Source organism: Triturus cristatus, chromosome 8 (assembly GCF_964204655.1).
Source record: "Triturus cristatus chromosome 8, aTriCri1.1, whole genome shotgun sequence".
Lineage (NCBI taxonomy): Eukaryota > Metazoa > Chordata > Amphibia > Caudata > Salamandridae > Triturus > Triturus cristatus.
In genome coordinates, this window is record NC_140591.1 from 1,311,016,623 (window position 1) to 1,311,036,010 (window position 19,388).

Below are 19,388 nucleotides of genomic sequence, written 5' to 3' on the forward strand. Positions count from 1 at the left end.
CATTTATATATATTTTATAAAGTTGAATGTGTGATTGCTTTAATCTTGTTAACTGAAAAGTAAATTGAATATGAACTATGTAAATGTTGGTCTCAAGCCAAGTGTAGAATTTCAAATCAATGTACAAATCAAAAATGGGTCATAAAATTAACATTTTGTATATATTTTACATTTCTTCCAGGATCACGTCTTCGTCAAGAGGATTTCCCTCCCCGCATTGTTGAACATCCTTCAGACCTTATTGTTTCAAAAGGAGAACCAGCAACCCTAAACTGCAAGGCAGAAGGAAGGCCTACCCCCACGATTGAGTGGTATAAAGGTGGAGAACGTGTAGAGACTGACAAAGATGATCCCCGATCACATCGAATGTTACTGCCCAGTGGATCTTTGTTTTTCTTGCGCATTGTACATGGGCGGAAGAGCAGACCAGATGAAGGAGTTTATGTATGTGTTGCCAGAAATTACCTTGGGGAGGCAGTGAGCCACAATGCTTCACTGGAAGTTGCATGTAAGTACTGGAGTCTCTAATATTTGAGAACTTATTGCTGTGGTTTTATATCTGCACCGCTTTAATGTTAAACTATTAGGTTTATGATTGAAACATAAATTGATAGAATTCTATCCTTTCCAAACATTTTACTATGTAGCACCTACATTATGATTGTAAAGTGATGAGCGTATTGAGCATATGGCTTCTTGAGGTAATTTGGACTACAACGTTATGGTTGTTTTGTGCTATTACGTCACAAAATGGATGCAATACGTTTTGCTCTTTCCTAGCTTTATCTTCTGAATTCTCAAGTGCTTTCTACAGCGACATGGATGGCAAGACTCAATATTTGTAACACAGAATTAGGTTTTCCTTTCTGTGCTTGCCTCAAGAAAAACATGCAGGACCCCAAACTCCTTTTTGCTGTGTCCTGAAAATGACATTCCGCTGGCTGTTCAGAGACTTACAAACCTCTAATCCTGACACCAATATAAGAGGAAGTCAACCCAGAATATATTATGGTATCTGGCAGGTGTATAGCACACAACTGCGGCCATCATGGCATCTTGGCATTATTAGCTGTCCGGAATGATTACACGTGGACCTGAATGTATGGTTGGAGAGGCTCATGGTTGTCATCATGTGGGGAAAAGTTGAATGAGGTGCATGAGGTTCTGACTCATGGTCTTGTGTTGTAGTGAACACTGCTGGTGTGTGTGCTCTTGTTTATAGGGTATATTAGAAGTGACAGATTCTTCAGGCAGCATTATTCATGCACACCTGAATTTCTGATTCTTCAACTGGATGGTGTACTGTCCTGCCCCTTTCTGGGGTTTCAGTGGTTGAATAATGTTTTCTTAAATGTTGACTGTGGATCATTTACAAGTGTTATAGTAACTGAAAATTCAAATGCTGACACATTACCTCCTCTTTCACTGCTCTGCAACTAGTACATGATTTATTGTTTTGATACATAGACAAAGCTGTCTAAAACACTTAAAAACACGCTATTTATTTGTCCCTCATTCATTGCTTAATGTGCTACCTGATTAAACCTGTTCATATATTTTATTTATACTTGTTTTGTTTTACATGTTTTATAGTGCACCTATTCCACCATAATGGTGTGTGTGTTTTACAGAAAACAGTTAGATACAGGAGTATCAATACAGTTGAATGACGTTTTTGATGAAGTATGAGAATGGTAAGCAAGGTGTCAACAAAAGATAACATAGGCCAAAGCGAATAACTAAAGGTATAACAATTATATTTAATTTAGATTTTAGGAGCAAGGAAAGGAGAGACTGGGAGCAGATGGATGTAGTGAGAGGTAGAGATATCTCTGGCAATTTGTCTACATAACAGATAAAGTTTAAAGAAATAGGTTTACAAGTGTTTACTTCCAGAATGTGGAAAGTTTTCATGAAATCTCAGGCAGCTTTCTTGAAATTTCAAGGTACACCTTGAAAGGCTTGGATTATCTCTGAGCGAGATTTAAACCTATTCTTTTACATAGCATATAATGGGCTAGCTGGCAAGTAACTGAAAAGTGCCTTGGTCAAGATAGTAGTTATAAAAAAACATATCTTTATAGATTTCTGTAGTAACGTAGTCCCCGCTGGTATGATGTAATCCAAGTAGGTTTATTAAGGTAGATAACAAGTAGCTTAGACTCTGTACAGCAGCCCCACCAGGAGCAGCCTGCTAGCTGCTCAGCCCTTCCACCGACTGTCACCACTCATACCCAGTCACTCAAGCATTCCACTCATGGCCCACACACCAACATTCCACGAAGAACATTCACACTGGCTGAGCAACTAGGAACAAGACAGCATAGTATATAATTACACAACATGAGAATACTACAATTTCCTAAATAGATTGACTTGTACCCACAGTTTGAAAGGAGTGGAGTTTCATATCTTTCCAGCATTATAAAAGAAAAACATCCCTCTTGGCTAGATTCCTTTACAGAATATTGCAGTGTTAGAGATTTTGAAGATCAAGATTGTGTGATGGATGATAACTTTCGAACAGATTATGGCATTGGAGTGGCACAGAGTGGCAGATTTCTCTGTGGCAAATAATAAGGGCCTGTGTTACGAAATATGATGTATAAGTAGATGTGACTAACTTGTAGTAATACTGCCACGGTCATGAATTTCAGCAGAGCACCAGGACGAGTCATGTTTTACCCCTGGAACTCAGAAATACTACTTGAGTAAGTCATAGCAAAATCTTTTTAATCAGCCCAAAGGCTATTAAAAATTGATGTTTTCTGAAATTCAAGCCAGTATAATGACAGTATAATGACAGGGATAATGTGAGATCATAGACAAATTCCAAAGATGCCTGGGGTCATCATTTTGAACTATAAACATGTTAAAACGTAGAAGGGAAGACCAAGATAGAGAGAGTTACCATAGTCCGGTTACAAAGTATGATCACCTGAACATGCTATCTTTCAAGAATCTGGAGGAAGACAGGGAAAGTTATTCCTGAATTCCTGAAAATAATAGAAGCATCAGGGTCAGACTTATGGAGTGTTTGGAGGCCGGTTTTGTAGTAAGAGAGCCGTTATTGGCATTTCTTTCACTTTGTACAGCTGCCTCAGATAATGCAGCAGGTACAGACATGCTTTGCAAGAGAAAGAGGAGAGGATGTGGTGCATTGGCCAGAGCTTCCGACTATTGAACTGGAAAACCGGGTTTGAGTCGCGGCATTGGCTGAATTCTGGGCAAAACACCTAATCTCACTGTACCCACAAAAATGAATTTTTCCTTCTATAAAGTAACTGGTATAGATGTAAAGCTCTCCCAAAACTTTGGGTGGAGTTTGCACTATATAAAACTGCAACAAAAAAAAGAGAGAGAGTGAAAAGCGAGAGAAGGGAGGAAAGATTAAGATGAGAGATGATGACAGGAGCAGGGTTGGTTTAAAAGTTTTGCCAGGGCCACTTTTGATTCCCAGTCCAGCCCCGAGAGACATATAGACGTGATTGAGTTGATCTGGGAAAGCATTGACAAAGACTGGTCAAAAAGAAACGCAGGGTTTGGAAGGAGAAACCATTTTTTGTGTTGTGTCATCTTTAGAAACTTTCAGGACGGTGAAGAAGGAGGTCAATTGTTGTCCAAAAAAGAGACAAATTAATCGAACAAACAGCCATGATGTGTCTTTGTAGTTTATTTTGTACTAAAAGTTGCACACGTTTTATTTGAGTCAGATGCATTTTAGTTACATCTTTGAACTCCCTACATTCTTTTTATGTTACTTGAAGTTTCTATATGCTGCCCTTCGAAAATCAGTTATTTGTAAACTTTCCTCCAAAGAGTGAAAAGCTCCCCTGCTGTTGTGTACATACAGAAGGTGATAAGAAGGAAATGACAGTTTCCTAAACCCAAAATGTACATCTCATCTTAATAAAACGATTATTCCAAAAGGCAGGCATAGCGTTTTATATTGTGACTAACGTGTTGGGAAAACTTACCACAAATTCCTGCCACCTCTTTCAATTAAATAAAAAATGTTTTCAAATAAAACTGATAATCACATCCCCAGTTCGTCCATACAAGAAATCATTAAATAAAAGCACAGTGGATTGTGGTTCTTGCAATTATGTTACCATCCAATGAAACACGCTCTTAACATTTGGATGAACACATTAGTTAGGATTTATAATTATATCCATGCATTACCAGTTATTCCATTACAAATATAAGTATAGACTACCAGTAGGAACCTGCTCCCCTGCGCGCCCCCAGTCCATCCGCTCGTACCCTCTTTTATCACTGTGTCAAGTTCTTTCTTTCACGCTACCATGCTTTCTTTGTTTTTTTCTGTTTGTATGAATCGCTTTCCTTGGATGTAATGCAGCCTTTTGTCTTTTCATTTTTCTCCCACAACAACCCTGAATGTCACACATTGTGGAGTTAATTATGCACTTTCGAAGTTGTTTCCTAAATCCTCCTCAAAACTCATGAAACATTGTTTTTGGAAGCAGTTGACATGTCCTGTGGTGATACACTCATATGGCCCAGAACACACATCACACTTCTTAAACTAATTGGATCATGCTAAGCCCATTCTTAAAGTGTGAAATGTGTGTGGCACTCAGGGGAATCATTATCTCTTAAGACTATGTTGGTAATGATACCAAAGCTTGTGTAATTGGTCTTGGGAAATGTTCTTTGTCTCCAGTACGTGTTTAAAAACAGCCTTTATTCTAGTCAGTGGTTTATAAATTGGTTAAATTAGCGCCTGAAAAAATCGGGCAATTCTTGTATATTAACATTATTTGGAACATAGTAAATTTTAGCACATTATTGAATATAAAATAAGACTATGTGTAAGAAGCACATTTTGTAAGGACTAATTAAATTATGATTCTTCTCTTTTTTTCATTTTCCACTGCACAGACGTTTTTTTCTTTTTTTGACAACACTATCAAGGTAAATGCATCTTAAGCGGCGCTCACTTGTGAAATGGCAGTGACCTCAATTCTGTAGTGGAAAATCACTGATTCAATTAGCCACATTTCATTAACAACGGTCTAAGACAAAATGAGGCCAGGAAGAAACCTATATTTTCTTCAGTTATTTTAGTATGAGGAATAGAGATAGCTCTAATTCTTAATACCCACATTCATCCAAACTATCCATCCTAAAAAAACGAGAAGAAATAAAAGAGGTAGAGGTGGGGGAGCAAGATAACCATTGACATGAGCTTAATCAGGTGTAATGTGTAATGCACGAGCTTAAATCTTTGACCCAGGCTTTATTGTGGTATTCAGAACTTGGGCCCTCATGTACAAAGCAATTATATATTTGCAAAGGCTCTGATTCATAAAATAGCAGCCTTTGCGACCATAAAGTGACAAATCTTTGTATTCACTAAACCCAAATTACAATTCAGTAACATTTAATGCGTACCTAATCGGTATTTGGAAGGGGTGTGTTAAGGACATCCCTTTAGGTGGGTATTAATATTATATCTTTATTTTTAGGTCTCGCCTGACCCAGCGCATGCGCTTGTCTGGCGAGACTTTTTGTGAGGGCTCAAAAAAGTGCTACCACTGTAGCCTAGAGCTACAGTGCATGTGCGCGGGCGCACACGCCTAACTTTCGCGGCCGCATGGTCGCTTTAATGTTTGATCGCGATCACTTTCGTGGCCGCTCGGCCGCTTTGATGTTCTCCGTGAGCCAGTTTTTTTTTCTCCTGTTTATTACTTCTATGTAGTAATGGTGGCACCCGTGCGCCGCCATTACTACAGAGCAGTAATAAACAGATACAAGCATTGGCATAGCCAATAGGTCTCGCTTTTGGGACCTTATAAGTATTTAGTTATGCAACTGTTGCATGGCTAAACACTTATAAGGTCCCAAAAGCGAGACCTATTGGCTATGCCAATGCTTGTTTATGACTGAAATCCGGCCACTCAACATTTTGATGCTTCCTCAAAGCATGTGTTACGCCATTGGCAACCTGGAAGTGGTCTCCAATGCACCCTTTCCACTTTGTGAATGTTGACAAAACGTTTTTTAGGAGTAGGCAGGTTTGTGTAATTTTTTTACTGTAAGGAAAATGTGACTCATTTAAAAAAATAAATATAAAGAAGCATAGACTTGGTGGTCTGCTGACCGAGAAGGGCACCATCCCTGTGACTCTAGCCAATCGAAGGGGCCATATTTGGTCGATGAGATCCCAACACCTAATATGTCAGTTTGAGACCTACCTCATCTATATTAATGAGGAAGGTCGAATTGTGACCCTCTATGGTTCAGAATTTTGTGAACTGTTCTATCAATACATAGATTGGTTTGCAAAATGCCAATTAATTTGGTAGATGTCTGTTCTCAAATTACGACCATTGCTACTGAATCCATGTTAGTACATTCCAAATAAGAAATCACAAATTCTGATTAATTATTGGTTGCAATTTACAATTTCTTATGTGGAATTATAGTTCAAGAGGTGCTAGCTGCCTAATAACCTTAAAATATTTACCATCACATCAATGCTGAAAAATAATGATGTTGATATAGCAGTGGAGCCATTGCTCAAACTCCAACTCCAGCCATACAATGCCATTCAGATAGGCTGAAACCTTATAATGTGTGCTTTTTAGGTCTCGCCTACGCAGCGCGCATGTGCTGCATAGGAGGGCCTTTAGCCGTCGCTCTGCTAATTTTCAAGCACGCACTTGTGCTTGTGGCAGCATCCACCTTGCGGGAGCGAGCAGGGGCGCGCCACAAGCACGAGTGCAGTGCTTGAAAATGAGCAGACTGCGCGTGCACGCACGCACCACTCCCGGGCTTGTTACCCTTTCCTTTGTTGCGTCTTTCTTTCCAGCTCATTCTCTTGTTATGTTTTCCCCGTCCTACCTTAGCTCTTCCCTTTTTGTCTATATCTCTCTCATGTTTTCTCTTGTCCCTTCTTTCTGCTCATCCTTTCTTCCTCTTTGGCATCCCCGTTGCTCTCTTCTCCTACTTCTCCCTACTCTATTTTCACCTGTCCCTATCTCTTATCTGCCCGTTCTTTCTTTTTCTGTCCCAGAAGGACGCCGTCCGGTCCGCCTCAGCCTGCCAGCAATCGTCCCTCAAGGTACAGCCCCTCTGGATTGCTCGCATAGAACTCCGCCCTCTTCTTCCTAATGCTGCTATGTCCAATCTCACGCTCACCGTCTCCCCTGAAAGCTCCTCCTCCCTGTACCACCCACTTAATCTCAACAGAGCTGTCATGCCCTCCACAGACCACAGCCGGTATTCTGTATCTGCTTCCTTCAGGGTTTAATTCTCCGATCTTCACCTGTCTTGCCTATTCCCTCGCCTCCCTTCTCTTTCTAGCAGTTTTCACCTCACTCTTTCAGTGCCTCTTACTTTCTCCGTGTGGCCACTTTGTCTTTCTGCTTCGATTCTTCGCTACTTCCCTCTTCATGTTTTACACTCCCATTTCTTCTAATCTGCTGCCATATACATTTGCTCCACCCTGTGTTCCGCCTCTGTCGTCTCCTTTCACCACTACCTGCGCCCCCCCTTGTACACAGTGCGCTTGCGCATTACAATTGCGTGCGTTGACAACTGTACCGCCGTCCCAGGAACGCATTTGGGTAAGACTGTTCCCTTAGTAAATCTGTTTCCGCCTCAAATAGCTTTGTTGACCTAAAATTGTGATATTTATTAGCCTTAAAAAATTTCGAAAGAGGCACAAGGCGAGTTAGTTGCAAAGGTCCAGCTTGCTGCCTGTTACTTGAGTTGAATCAGGGTCAGTCGGGGATAACTACAGATACAAGAAATCCAAAACAAAACCGATACAGCATAAAATGGCTGCTGTGTGATGAAGTCTCCCATCGAAGTTTTGGACTATTTGTCTGTTTTCTATGTCTCTTACCATGAGGCTGTAGAAAGCAAATCTACCATTATGCTTATTGTGAAGCCTATATAGGGGCAAACCCTTCCATTAGGTATCAAATGCAAAACAAGCACTGGCATAGCCAATAGGTCTTGCTTTTGGGACCTTATAAGTATTTAATTATGCAGCACAATATCCTTGGTGCAATATCAACTGTTCCATGGCTAAACACTTATAATGTCCCAAAGGCGAGACCTATTGGCTATGCCAATGCTTGTTATTAAATCAGTTTGTAGCATTTGGCTTCCCCACTGGTGTCAACATAGCTTATAGGGAGACAGGATTGCGCGAGGGATGTATATGTGTGCTGTCTGGACTGGTAAACATTGTTTACCACAAAACCAGGACACTGCATGGCATTTCGACCGCATTGTTGCAACATATGCCATTACTCCACAAGTCGTAACAGCGACTTGCTCTAGGGGTCAGAAGGTGTTGGATTTAAAATCCAAAACTTTCTCTACTGTTGCACAGACTGGAGTGGGAATAGTAATTTATACTATTCCAACATCCAGCACCCTCTCCCCCCCAGAGCAAGTAGTTGTTCCTACTTGCAAAGTAATGGCATGCGTTGTAAAAACGCGGTCTTTGTAATGACAGCGGTGTAATGCAATGCGGTTAAAAAAACTAGCGAGGTAACGTGGCATACACGTCGGGACCATCTGGATAACTGCACTATACAAGATGGTATTGGGATGTTTTAGTACAACGATATTAGGGGGAACAACCTTTACAACGCAACTTTTACAACGCACTACCTTTACAACGCATTTTTTACAACGCATAATCCATTACAACGCATGACATTACAACGCATGACACTACAACGCATTTTTAAAAACTACCTTTACAACGCATTCCATTACAACGCATACTACTATTACAACGCATACCATTACAACGCATAATATTACACTACACTATCCAACACTTACCCTACTGTTGCACCCCCTGGAGTTAGAATAGTAATTTTTACCCCTATACTATCCAACACTTACCCTACTGATGCACCCCCTGGAGTTAGAATAGTAATTTTTACCCCTATACTATCCAACACTTACCCTACTGTTGCACCCCCTGGAGTTAGAATAGTAATTTTTACCCCTATACTATCCAACACTTACCCTACTGTTGCACCCCCTGGAGTTAGAATAGTAATTTTTACCCCTATACTATCCAACACTTACCCTACTGTTGCACCCCCTGGAGTTAGAATAGTAATTTTTACCCCTATACTATCCAACACTTACCCTACTGTTGCACCCCCTGGAGTTAGAATAGTAATTTTTACCCCTATACTATCCAACACTTACCCTACTGTTGCACCCCCTGGAGTTAGAATAGTAGTTTTTACCCCTATACTATCCAACACTTACCCTACTGTTGCACCCCCTGGAGTTAGAATAGTAATTTTTACCCCTATACTATCCAACACTTACCCTACTGTTGCACCCCCTGGAGTTAGAATAGTAATTTTTACCCCTATACTATCCAACACTTACCCTACTGTTGCACCCCCTGGAGTTAGAATAGTAATTTTTACCCCTATACTATCCAACACTTACCCTACTGTTGCACCCCCTGGAGTTAGAATAGTAATTTTTACCCCTATACTATCCAACACTTACCCCACTGTTGGACCCCCTGGAGTTAGAATAGTAATTTTTACCCCTATACTATCCAACACTTACTCTACTGTTGCACCCCCTGGAGTTAGAAAAGTAACTTTTACCCCTATACTATCTAATACTTACCTTAAATGTAATTTAATATTATGCGTTGTAATGGTATGCGTTGTAAAGGTAGTATGCGTTGTAATGGAAATGCGTTGTAAAGGTATTTTTTAAAAATGCGTTGTAGTGTCATGCGTTGTAATGTCATGCGTTGTAATGGATTATGCGTTGTAAGTGCATGCGTTGTAAGTGCATGCGTTGTAAAAGTGTGCGTTGTAACGTCATACATCCCGATATTAGTTGTTGCTATGTGCAATTTGAGTACACAGTGAGGCTGTGATGCCCTACAAGCATGGGACCAGGCAGATATAATTATCTGCTTCATCAACTCTTTCCTTTTGCTTGGATGATTATACAGTGACAAATCACAAAGATGTAACAGAGGCATAGAATGCTTGGTAATGTTAAACCCAACCAATTATCACCTTAATCGCTTTTGTTGCAGTTGTTTCTATTACTTCACTTTTTCCTTTTTGAAGTTTTATTTTCTCTTTCAGTATTATTAAGCTTTTTATTCATTAGAATTTTCTCCTGTATCTGCCTCTGTCTTCCTTTCTTACATCATTCTCCTTTTTAGGTCTCGCCTAGCGTTGCTGCGCACATGCGCAGCTCGCTCGGCGAGATTTAATGCAGATAATTACTTTAACAAAAGGGCTTTAAGCCCCGCCCCTCATTTCCATTGGTTGCCATCGCCATTTATGCTAAACTGTGGCCAGCCATTGGAAAAGAGCTATGTATGTTGGCTTTTTGTGCTGGCTCACCTGGACTGCCTCGCCTGCTTTCCGTTAGTCGTAAACCTTTTCTTATCTTTATGCGGCCATGTGTTTCAAACACATGGCCCCATAAAGACAAGCTCCGGCATGATCCTCTTTCGTTTTCGGGACAGCGCTTGTATTCAGGTCCCATGCGATATATATGAAAAACAGCTCCTTCCCTGGACGACCAGATGCTGGCAGTGGCGGGAACAGGGCCATGCTCACGTGGCTGGCCTTCTAGAGGAGTAGCAACATTGTAAGCACACGTCTCACAAGGTGGATTGTCATTCATACATCGCACCACACTTTGCGGGGGACAGTGAATGTTCATTTATGAGGGCTGCATAGATTTAATGAGAATCAGTATGTCACTCACCCCCACGGCCAGTGCTTCAGTAAAAAGACTGCACCCCTATTGTGACAGACTGCCACGAACCAGTCAGTCTTGAGACATTGAGCTCAAGAGAGACCACTCCCTGGATGCTGCAGTGTGGTCGGTCGCCATAGGTTCCCCCAACCACCCCGAGCATTGCGTTTGGCTGTAAAACATCAAGAGCTCGCGCCAGAGCAGTGTATTAGAGTTTGATTACATACCTTCTTACACACAAAGAGACACAGAGGACATACAGACAGGGCAACCTGAGCAGAGCGCAGGCCGGGCAGCTTCTGGTCGTCGAGCTGCTCTTTGTGCGCGTCCTTAGCATCCGCTCTGTTCCACACACCTGCAGGCGCCGCTGCCACGCACTGTGCGGGGCCTGGGCAGGGCGTAATGTTACGTAAGACCCTACGGCACACCGGGGCATTAAACACTACTTAAGCGAGTTTCTGTGAGATATGAAACAGTCTGGGGCTATTTCTCCATTGTGGGGTGGGGGGGATCATTTTGCCTTACGCCACTGGACATGGCACTGGCCATGCATGTGCACAGAAACTTTCCACACACCCATCTCATATCTGGCCCTTTCCCCAGAGATGCTGGACGTATTTTATGCCCCTGTGTACACGTTAGCAGGCGGGTGAGGTGACCGTGATTTGCCGGGCTCTGGTACCATATACACATACCACAAACGGGGAGTGCGGCACTCTGCCAAGGGGGCCACCGCCACTGTAATGTGAGGGAAAGTGGTTGGGCCTTAGACCACGTCTGTCTTTTGGTATTTATATCTATACCTCAGATAACCCCTCGCAGAGCTTTGCCTGATGCAAGACTCGAGCCGATTGCAATCACCCTGTTGAAAACTTCCACGAGAAAACCAGAGCTCCTTGAAGCCCAGCCCTGTCAGCAGCCCAGAGTCTTTACATAGCACTTAGAATGGTAGATTAGTGTACTCTGAGCACTCCCTATCTTTGTTGGTGGTGGAACTGAGACACAAGAGCACACCTGCCAACTAAACCAACATTGGCACCGTGGTTACATCAGCACCCGGGGACCTGCGCGTTGGTGCACTAACCCACACACTGCTTGTGCACGCGAAGTCCTTGCACCAGTCGCTGGCATCCCCGTCACGGCCGTCTCATCCTCATCCTCTGCCATGGGCAGTCTTAAGCAGTCTCCTGCTGTCAGCATAGGCATAGCAGCAGTCTCAGACAGACGCGAGACATCACACCTGCATCACCCCTTACTGCCAGCTGCTGTGGACACCATTTTTGAAGGTCACGGGCAACGCGTGTACCCGACCCTTGAACTTTCTACGCAGTTCGTTGAAGTCTCTGCTGGCACCCCGCTTTCCACAGCAGGCGCTTTCACATCACATTGCTCCTTCACAATGAGTGTCACACCGTATGTCCTACACCCTCTCAGCCTACACACTCCCGCCATGCCCATGTTTATTAATTTAAGGCAACCACCGTCCTGGGCGGTGAATTTTTAATTGATGGAGTCACTTGAAGCTTGGTGATAGCAAAGATGTATTCTTTTTGAGATGTATTGTAAGAGTGTTACCAGCTGAACCGCTGGGCGCGTGTTTTTATTAGATAGTTATTAAAAAACGTGTGCATTAGGTATAGTCTGTGTATTACTATTTTGAAAGCACTTTTTTTAATGTTAAGCCTAAATCTTTCCGTGTGTTTTGTGGCAGCCTATCTATTTCGAACTGGTTCGCTTAACTTGTGTTTCTTTTTTATTTAAAGTGTGCGTTATTTTCTATGCAGTCACTTGAAGGTGAAAGACGAACAAAATAGTTATAGAATTGAATATTTCATTCTTTTTAGTTACACCTTTTGCCCCGCCCCCTTTGCTCTTAAGAATACAGCACTCATACTTTTTTATGGCATTTCGACTCTTGATTGCTAACGCTGATTATACATACTCACGCCTCAGTCATTCCCCTCCTCAAACCACTTGTTTTTTAGAACTGCGCAGGCGATACCCCATCCCATATTTTTTCAGGGGAGCAGTCCCAGTTCCAACATGGCGTGTGCTCTTCCAGTCTCCCCATCGGATTGCAGTTAAACATTTTCCCTTCATGTTTTCACTCTCACTGTTGCCTGCAGACTTACGGTGCCCCCACATCTTATGTTCCCACACCGTCCCTCCACGGCCTTTGCCCTAACACAGGCTGTGCAGACACGCAGCGTGTTCACGTGTGCCGCCCTCTACGGCCATGCTCTGCTCCATAGGGAGATTTTACCTGAATCCGCTCGATGGTCAGTGCGCATCACTTGGAATGCCCGTATTCACTGAGAAGGCAACATCATGTCCCCGCCTGTGTCCTGTTAGGAGAGAATTGCATACTTCTCCCCTAAAATAAATATTCAGTGTTTACGGGGATACATCCCGCCCCTCGCGCGTCGGCGCAGCATAAATGCACAGTTGGCGCATTTCACCTGGAGCGGTAACGCAGCTCAGGTGCAGCTCAGATGCAGTGTGGGTGCAGCTCAGATGCAGTGTGGGTGCAGCTCAGGTGCAGAGTGGGTGCAGCTCATATGCAGTGTGGGTGCAGCTCAGGTGCAGTGTGGGTGCAGCTGACCTGGAGCTCTAGCGCAGCGCAGCGCACGTGCGGCGCTATGGCAGATCACGTGTAGCGTTGGTAAAGGCTTGTGAAGCGAACTAAGCTTGCCTCACGTTAATTAGGAGTCCCCGTTGCCCCGGGTGTGAGGCTTTACTCCAGGATGCAAGGATGGAGGGACTGTGGGGGGCATGCAATGACTCGGGAGGTAAGTCGGCCCCGGACTGGATGAAGCATGCGGTTTCGTGGTTGGGACATCCATTAAAACCGTGCTCAGCCAAGGGGTGCCCTCGCAGAATCTCTAGTGAAACCAGGAATTATTCTCGACATGAGCGAGCTGAATCCACACGATGCTGGGATGGTCTGACCCGGCTCGGATGAGAGCTGTCATCGGGATGGGGCGACCTGTCACTCAAAAGGGAAGAAGCCTGTACGGAGGCGCAGCAAGAAAGAGGAAGCAGCGTGCGCGCTGTCTGCGGGACTGGGCTGATATGGTGTGTGCCAGAGAGAGGGGAAGGCAGTAGCGGTGGGACCGATGGCGGACCAGGGGGGCATGGCATCTGACTGCTGCTGGTACACTGGACTCACTTTGGCAGGTAGGATGTGTGTGCTCTTGGGCAGAATTTTCCAATCTCTGATTGGAGGCAACTGCATAGACTCCCCAGTCTTTTCAGTCGTGTGATCAACTGATGTTAGGTGGGTGTACTTACTGGTCAGGTGGAATTGGAGGAGACTGCCTTCCCTTTACAGAATTGGTCCCTGATGCAGCAGAGCATGGAGAAACCAGACTGCCCCCTCCCCGGCTGCAATTCATCAGTACAGGGTTGAGGCATTCCTGCAAAATGGAAATATATCGCAAAACACACCAGAGCCGATAGGCGGCTGGCACTTACTGTATACAAGATTCAAAATTAAAGTGCCCTGTTGGACACATGTCAAACCAGACCTCTCAAGACCCATTTAAAGTGGTTGTCCGGGTCCAAATGATAAGGATGACCTGCTCTAGCAGACTACACTCTGTTCATTGATCCTCAATGTGCATGCATGGGGACGTCTGTCTAGGCCAGGGGGTCTTCAAACTGAGGGGCGGTCCTCCCTGGCATGGCCTGAAGTGATCCCAAGGGGGGCACCATGTTCTAGCTGAAAGAATCATTATGCTGATAACTGTGCTTTGTTTTTACGTGCAGTAATCCGCTCTGTAATGGACCATCACTAACATCTTTTGTCATTTGTATCCTGGCTGGAAGAAGGTGTCAAAAAGGAAGGGACTCCAAATATTCTTTGAAATCCCCACATATTTTCTAATAATCACAGTGTGGATACTTCTGCATGTTGGTAAGGCCTGCCTGTCCAGAAAAATATGTTTGACAAACATGTATTTGATTGTATTTTTAAAACGCTAACAGAACTTAGCTTCAATGTTAAAATAAGTCTAGACATATTTAAACATTGCCAGTGTAATAGAATAATTGTGTAAATCTTTGAGCTGGGGCTCTGATGATTTCTTTCTGTCACGGGGGAGGCGGGTTGTAGGGGGGTCTGGACTAAAATGTTTGAAGTCCACTGCCCTAGACACACCCACACTCGTCTTTATGACTGTGTCTCATCATGCCTTTTAGTTGCACTAACTTTGCAGTAATGTATTGTATTGCAACATTTATATAGTACTTACTATCCCTATGTGGGGCTCTGAAGTGTTAGCTTACATGCGTAGCACACTACCCCATATAGAGTGTGTAGTTGGAAGTGTGTTTTCTTTTGTTTTGATCCTATGTGGGGAAGTCTTTCCTAGGTGTGGTTATCGTGTTATAGTACGCAACCCTTAGCAGTGTCATGAATGGAGAAGTATGAGAGAGATATGTGCAGTGTATGACTTTCAGCGAGCTGGCAATTGTGAGTCACTTGCAAGTCACTTTATGGTGTTTCTTATGATCATAGTCCATGTCAAGCATTGCAAATGCAATAGGTCTCACCTTTTATTAAGTTAAAGACATTTGCTTTGCTATTGGTATTGTATAGCAAAGCAAATGGCTTTAACTTAATTAAAGGCGAGACCGATTGCATTTTTAATGCTTGTTTCTCCAACAGATACATTTTTATGTCTGGATCTTGGCAGCACTGTTGTCAACAGACCTGTTGCCTACAGTGTGTATTGAGTGTACTTTGGGTCGACCACGTCAACCACTGGCATTCTGCAAACGGCCTCTTTCAGCCATTGACTTGAAATTCAGTTTTTTTAAGTCTTGGCTGAGCCCGGTGGAGTATTCATCTCTCACCCAGTGCTACTGACTGTTTGGGTGTATCCTTCTGCCTCCACTCCAATGCTTGCATTAATTGCTTAAGGGACTACTTTATTACTATATCCCTCTCTGTCCCTCCTCTTGCCCCCTTCCATATGTCTCAATCTACTGTGGTAACACTGCATACATTACCACAGTAAACTCAGAATGTGAAACTATTTCAAGGGATCATTGAGCAGAATGATTCTTTTTACATTTCCCCACAAATTATTAACTTCAATGTATTAATACTTTAATATATTTTATGAAAAATGCTGTATGGGAGCCTTGTGGGTGATATGTATATTTTTTGTAAGATTCTTTTGTATATTGAGTGAGTATTTTAGAACATGTTAGTCACCTAAGAACATCCCTCTTTGTTCAGAGAGACTTGATCTCTGTAATATACATTTTTTGTTTGGGGAATTTCTCCAAAATTCATCAACCGTCCATTTCTACTGTGTTTTGCTGAAAACATCAACAATCGTAAACACATGAACCAACCCCTGTTTCACTAAGGGTGCTAAAATAACGCTGTTTTATGCACCTGCTTTATGCACCTTCGCACCTGGAAATGACAATTTGTTAAAACTCTATGACATTGACTTCTATTCAGGGAACATTAATTTACGAAGGAAACATCAATTTTCTGGTATGTTTTCTTTTGTCATGGATGAACGCTTCTCTGTTATGTCTTCTCATTATTTATTTTCTGAAGAAATCTCTAAGCATTCTGTATTCCAGACATTAACTCAAGGGCCATCGCAGGTGCTTTGTCTGGCTTACTACAATAAATATGTTCTTGACACGCTGCAATGTATATTTTATAAGTTATGTTGTTTTTCTTTAAATCCAGTGAGATCATGATTTCGTTAGGGAGATGAAACCTTCTACTCTTTTTTTTACCAGTATCCCAAATTTGAACTTTTTAATGCTACAATAAGTGTAGGATAACTGTCCCAAATATATCCTTGCCAGAGACGTTTTAAGGCATTGGCAAAGTAAGCTCAGGGCCAGGGGCTCAGCCTTTCGGGGGGCCCCCTGATAGAGCCAGACCTGTCTGCTGAGGGTCTTGCTCTGATGACCTTGAAAAATTCTTAGACAGATTAAATAATGTTTCTCTTTATTGTATTTTTAATGTGAGTGATATGTGAGAGTTTATTGTAGACATGTTGCAGCCAAATGTTGCATTTATGTTTCATGCAACATCCATACAAAAGTTTCTTTTAGACCAAAACAAGACCTCACATATGAGAAATGGGAGGGTTTCACAGAGATTATTTTGAGTAATATTGGTGAGCTGCTGCTGTGTTAAAATACTGAAAACACACCTCACTATCCCTAAATATATTAAATGTAACAACTTTAGAATTTGGAAGAGTGTTCTTGTGCACTGTCAATGACCTGGCCAAAGAGGGCATGAAAGAGCTGAAATATGATCAGAAATTCAAATCTGTTCAGAACAGAGCCCCCCAAATTACGTTTGGCCCAGGGCCCCCAAAATTCTTAAGATGTCCCTGATGCTTGCTTAGAGGGACATTCCTTATTATGAAATCTTAATTTGTCATTTTATTTTTTAGATTGGGCCTTGTGCATGCCACTTGAAATGTATTATGTCACTATATTTCTTTTAATAAATTACAAAAATCATAACATTTATAACTTGCCCGCGTTCTCTTTATTTATCATATTAATGTTACACAGTATGCACGGACACCGGTGCTGCTTCTTCGAGACCCCCATCATAGCAGTCAGAATGATATAGGGTATTGATGTGGGGGCAACAATAAGAAATCTTTTAACAAGCAGTAAACTACTTAGAGTTACCCCTTCTGTACATTCCCACTGCTGGGATTGAAACATATAGTCATATCTATACAGGCGAACAAAAAAATCAACTTTTCAAAAAGAGCCTCTTCCAAACAATAGAACATATATGAGAGACTTTTCTTCAAAGATAGATTGTCAGTCACTTTTGTAGCAGGTGTTCTTTCACTTTCAACTTTGTTGTCGTTTCCTGTATGCATTGGTCTAATTGATAAGAAGGATAAATAGAAACTGGATAGTGGATTGTTTCTAGAAGCACGATAGAATCTGGAATTCTGAATTCATCAAGTGGTTAACTATTTATTATGTCCAAAGCTCATCTAAAAGGAATTCACATTTATACAAAAATAACTCGAAAGGAATACTGTGTATAATGTTTCCAGCTATAACATTATCCTATCAATGTCAGTCCATGATATTTAAGTCACTGTTTTTATCCCACTGATGAGTTCTTATGGAGAACTGATTTACCTTCATTTCAGAGCCAAGTGTAGTTCCTGGTGCTTTGTTGGTGGAGGTACAGTTGACTAGTGAATACAACAGCATCAGGAAGATTTACAATATTTTCAGTTTATCTGCCATCTCAAAAACATGTCTAGTTATAAAAGAAAACCTTGCCCTCATCATACTTTAATCTCGTGCCCTGTTTGAGAGTGTGCTAACGTTAGTGCCCTCGTCTCTTTCCTATTCCCTTCCACTTATGATGCAGGATGTTTTGTCCAGTTGCGGCCAGCTCTGCACTGAGTTTCCCACCTCCCAGCTCCTGTTACAACTCCAAACCTTACACCCCCCACACACACACACACACTTTTCCAATGCACAGATGTGGTCAAAGTTGGTCAGTGAGGTGCTGATGTCACGTAATATCTATGCCAGTTTCCTACACCTGCCACAAACCTGGTGTAGAATTTTAGCTCTAGGGAAGAAGCACATGTTTCTGAAGACATTAATCAAAATCTCACCCAAAATGCAATTCACCTAGTCAATGGTGTCATAATCCTATTTTGACTCGACCATGTTTCCTTTGACTTTGTGTACCAATATGGGTGTAGAGGTTTTACCGTTATTGCCTTGCATACTAGCACTTTGGAACCTTTTTAATTATTTATTGGATTGGGGCTCCTTCCTTTTTTAACATGCACTTTCATTTATACGTATTGCCTTCCTTCATAATTTTGGGGAAATATGACAATTAATTTTCCCAAAAAATGCATTGTCATTGAATTTGAGCTCATGGTCATAGAAGTCACATGCGTCCAGATCTGAACTTAATCAGCATACTGTATAGATATGCACACTTTATTTCTTTATTCTTTTTAATTTCTTTATTCTACAACTAATCATGGTCGTCTACTGACACGCTAAAGATAATGTTATTATTTCTATATTAGAAACAGGTGTAAAGAGGGTGAGCTGCCCTAAATAATTTTTAAGCACTTTGGCTGCTGGTGATATTGTAAATCTCAGCAGCTTGATGTAGTACCATATTCTATGCTAAAGTATTATTATTATTATTATGCCATTTTATATAGTGCACAGGTACCCACTAGGGGATTTCCGATGCCTTCATGATAGGTTGGGTCTGTCCATGTCACTTTAGATTGAAACAACCAGGTCTTTAGTTGTCTATGGAAGATCGTGAATGAGGAACTGCCTCTCAATAGTTCTGGGAAGGCATTCCAAAGCTTGGGGCCCAGGTGTGCAAAAGACCGGCCTCCAATGCGAGAGCGTCTCACTCTGGGAACCATACAAAGGGAAAGTCCGCTGGAGCGCAAAGGACGCGCTGGATGATGGGGTCTAGCAAATTCATGAAGATATCTTTGGCCAGACTCTGATCTTGCTCTGTGCACATAGCACAAGGTTTTAAACTGAATTTGCTTCTCCATCTTAAGCCAATGGAGTTCACAAAGGCGGTGCAAGGTGGAAGTTCTTTTCGGGAATCTATATAA

The 19,388-nt window shown here is 42.2% G+C and overlaps 1 protein-coding gene across 3 annotated transcripts in view; it reads left to right on the top strand.

Annotated features, from left to right (window-relative positions):
• ROBO1 (roundabout guidance receptor 1) overlaps positions 1–19,388 on the top strand; it is a 1,505,960-nt gene that overhangs the window by 1,152,249 nt on the left and 334,323 nt on the right. For all 3 annotated transcript variants that reach the window (XM_085623024.1, XM_085623023.1, XM_085623025.1), the window contains one exon: positions 182–508. In XM_085623024.1, coding sequence (XP_085479150.1) covers positions 182–508 — 327 coding nt within the window. The remainder of the gene's footprint in view (positions 1–181; positions 509–19,388) is intronic.